Source organism: Pundamilia nyererei, unplaced genomic scaffold (assembly GCF_000239375.1).
Source record: "Pundamilia nyererei isolate P.nyererei 1_Seehausen unplaced genomic scaffold, PunNye1.0 scaffold00013, whole genome shotgun sequence".
Taxonomy (NCBI): domain Eukaryota; kingdom Metazoa; phylum Chordata; class Actinopteri; order Cichliformes; family Cichlidae; genus Pundamilia; species Pundamilia nyererei.
The window spans coordinates 6,465,788-6,469,771 of NW_005187414.1; the positions used below are offsets into that span (position 1 = coordinate 6,465,788).

The following is a 3,984-nucleotide window of genomic DNA, read 5'->3' on the forward strand; positions in this document are numbered from 1 at the left end:
TATAAAAGGTCAGTTGAATAGTGCAACATCCATGATGCACATCAGTATGATGTACAATAAATATGCAAATAAAAGCAAAGTTAAGCCACTGCATAATACAGCCGGCCCCTATAAAGACAGCATATTTACAATACAAGATGGGGAAATTTGTTTTTATACTAAATTAGCCAGATGTTATTCACTCTTTGAAATTACTTGCAGTATCATTATTTGCTCTTTCTTGGAAATACTTGATACGTTACCTACTTATTTTAGTGTATATACTGGTAAGTATTTGCAGGTAAATATAATTACATCAGAAAATACATAAAATTATAGAGAATATTATAAAGTGCTATTAGCCCTGATAGCAGCGTGGTACTCCACCTGCTTTAAAGTAAAAACACTTTCATGTCTAGTGTAACTGTGATGCACTCTGTAAACTGCTGAGTATGCAGGTTAAAGGTTGGGAATAGGTAATGTGAAGGACAGACAGTAAACAGTTTAAACTGAACCCTGCACTCTTACATCACTTAGCACACACTAAGATACTGTTTGCTTTGCGCTGTTTGCTACACTTAAACTGTTACCAGTGTAGTCTGATATTTGCTATGCTGTTTGCATTTATACTGTGCTTTTGCTTTTTTGATCATTGCGCCATTTGTTAGAAAGATGATTTAAAGTAACTTAAATTAACTGACCATCTTAAGTATTGTAAGTAAGTATTTGTCTCCGACCAGGCCCATCCCTTGATGACCACAGTGCACCCATCTCTTGATGGCTGCTTCCAACAGGACAAATCATCATGCCACTAAGCTCAAATCATTTCAAACTGCAGCTTCAAATCATGGATGTGCAGCAGGTCTGTGATGCTATCATGTCAATCCAGACCCAATCTGAGGAATGTTTTCAGCACCTTTTTGAATCTGTGGAGAATTAAGGCAGTACTAAAAGCAAGAGAGAGGCCAACCTGGTAATAACTACGTGTACTTAATTAATGGCAAGTGAAAGTTTTGCCAATTATGTCCACTTTTACTTTGAAAATCCCCACCGGAACAGCACCACTGTACCGAGGTATTTGACTTGACAGATGGCAGGCGGGAGACGCTCCTCTCTCGGCTGTCTCTCTCGGTCCGTTGGTCCATCCCGGTCCTCATTGTCTCCCCTGTTCACTCCTTGAAGACAACCCCGAGACGACCAACTAAACTTAGCCGTTTTTTTCCCGCTCACACCACACACTATGCTTTACGTTTGGAGACTTACCTCGACCTGAAAATTTACCCCTTCCCTCTGTGTATGAAATTTGGACATGCTCTTCTGTTTTCTTGTTTTTGTTTTTGTTTAAAAAAAAAACATTGTATAAACGCGTTGGCAGTAACGGAGACAGCACCGACTGAAACAACCATCGGCTGACGGGCTTGACAAGACAGCAGTTGTGCCATGGATCTGATGGGGAGATGAACCGAAGGAGGAGGAGGACTCATTAGCCAAAAAAAACCCCCCCGAAATCAGCTTCCAGCGGCTGTTGACACCTCACAACATTTTTATCAATGACCGTTTTCTCACTGGATAAAACACCACAGCTATCGGAAGATACAAGACAGGTTTGGGACCTAAGTGTTGGAGATTTGAAATAAATATATAAATAAATAAAACGCGGTTTTTGGTGAAGGATGTTGCCGCTACATGTCCGTTACTTCCCCTGAGAGGAGAGGAGCTCGCCTGTGTGAAAAGAGGCAGGGACCACTTTCGCTTGTTTTCTCCACCCTACAACAAATTAGGCTGTTTCACTCACACGAATGCAAGTGGCTCTTAATCGGATTACTAAACGAGGGATTTAATCTGGAGGGGAATACATCCATCTAATCTCACCGTCTCTCTTTCCCCCCCCCCAGCCCTTCAGTGTCTTTAAGTGGCTGCTGCTGGTGTGCTGGACTGTGTCACTTCCAGTGTGCTCAGCGTTGTGATGATGATGGTGATGATGATGCGACTAATCGAGGTGATCGCAGGTGATGTCTGGACAAGTGCAAACTGTGTAGAAATCACTGGAAAGTCGCTGTAACCTCTGCTGGATGAATGAATGAAGGAGCTGGATCTGACTTCGTTTGTGTCACATGTATTGAAATGCAGCTGATTTAGCAGGCTACTAAAGTGCCCTCAGTTGCTGAGGCTTGGAGAGGGTTTATCTACATATCCAGCTCTGTGGACTTGAATCATCCCCCTCCCCAAAGGACGTACTGTTACGGGCTTAAGTAGTTGCCTTTCATTCCCTTCAGCTCCAGAGAGTACAAGGGGGGAGCTGGTACCCTGTCCTCTGAGCCCGAGAAGGGAGGGCTTCTACCTGGGCTGGAGGCCAGCCAGACGGCCCTTTGGGAGCTTTTGGATTTTGAAGGAGAGATCTTGGGGAGTTTCTGCTCCACGTGGACCTCCAGAGAGAGCCAGGAGGACATCATGGGGTGCTGCAGTGGCAGGTGCACCTTGGCCTTCATCTGTGGCATGCAGCTGGTGAGTGTTTACGTTACTATTGATCCTGTAAGGGGAGGAAAGTCTGGGTTAAATCTTTGAAAAGCTCCACAAACAGACAGGTTCTGATGGAAAAGAAGAAAAAAAGGCATCTTTATCTGGAGGTGGAGCAGGAGGAGAGGTGGGTGGCTGGAGAGAGGGAGAGATGGATTACTCAAAGGTCACATTTCAGAAGTTAATAAAAGGTCATGATACAAGGAATGATGTTGAATGACGAATATGAGGACTGAATAGATGAATACTGTTGCCTGGAGCTCTGAGGCTGTACTAAGAGTCCATATAGAGGGATTGATGGAGGTGGAGAGTGATAGATGGAGGCACTGTAGAGAAACGAGGTATGGGTGGATGGCAGATGGATAGATATATGAAGCAGGTACATGTAAAGCAAAGAAGGTAAAGACCCATTATAAGGTTGCAGCATCAGACGCTGCCATTCTGTGTCTGTCTGTCTCCCGGTGTATCTCTCTTTTACACCATCTGTGTCAGTGGAAACTGGTGCCAGGCAAGACAACTGGGAGGAGGGATGGTCTGTAGGTGTGTATGTGTGCATACATGTGAGGAAGTGTGAGGAGCAGCACAAACAGTTTTATTAGTTCTGTCTTGTAGCTTCTGCATAATATGAGGAAAATTTTTCCCAGGAGCAGAACGATGTAATGAAGCAGCAAGAGCTGCCAAATGGTTTAATGTGGGTGACCTGCTGGTAGATCATGACATTTCTTATTAAACAGGCAAAGTGGATAACATTTTTTTTAGGTAGCATGTGAATAAACATTGTTGGAATTCAGTTAACGTTTTTTGTTTTGTTTTTTTAAATTAAATTTGATTAGATTTTCAGGCTTTTTTAGCCTTGTTTTGGTTAGTTTGTGACAAGCTTGTTGCCACCTTGGTTTCTGTATACCACTATATAAAGTCACTACACATAAATCTCCTGTAAACTACCTGTGGAAACCCAGCTTTTGCATTTTATTTTGTCTTTTATCATTTCGTAGTTTTATATCTGTGTGTGTGTGTACAAGAATACAGTCTATTTGCCCAACCTTAGTTAAGAGGATACTATAGGAAATATAAATATAGGCTGTTGTTTCTTCGGTAAGGCCGTTCCACTGTTTGCATCGCATCTCTTTCAATAAAGTTGAGCGATATGTAAACATTTTTCCACTTGGTGTTATTGCAAGCATCTCTTGTACCTACGGCATCTGTGTTACTCTTGGCAGCTTAAAGGTATTTATTGTGAATTTCCAAGCGAAACAGGAATTTCTAGTAGGACCTGGCTGTACGTTCCAATACCAATTTGTACTAGGGTTGACTCGATAATAGAATTTCAATATCAATACCGATGCCCAAGACAATATTCGAATCGATACTTGATGCCACTTTTGAAACCAAAGGCAATGTTTTGACCCAGTAGTGCAACTGTAGAAGTGAAGACTCGATCAAAATCTTGAAAAAGTTAACTTGTTAATTTTCAACTAATTTCCCCAA

General features: G+C 42.2%; 1 protein-coding gene across 1 annotated transcript in view; it reads left to right on the top strand.

The window, feature by feature from the left end:
• The first annotated feature begins 850 nt into the window (after positions 1-850).
• nkain2 (sodium/potassium transporting ATPase interacting 2) overlaps positions 851-3,984 on the top strand; it is a 92,932-nt gene continuing 89,798 nt past the window's right edge. Inside the window, exon 1 of the mRNA XM_005725078.2 lies at positions 851-2,484. Coding sequence (XP_005725135.1) covers positions 2,431-2,484 — 54 coding nt within the window. The 5' untranslated portion in view covers positions 851-2,430. The remainder of the gene's footprint in view (positions 2,485-3,984) is intronic.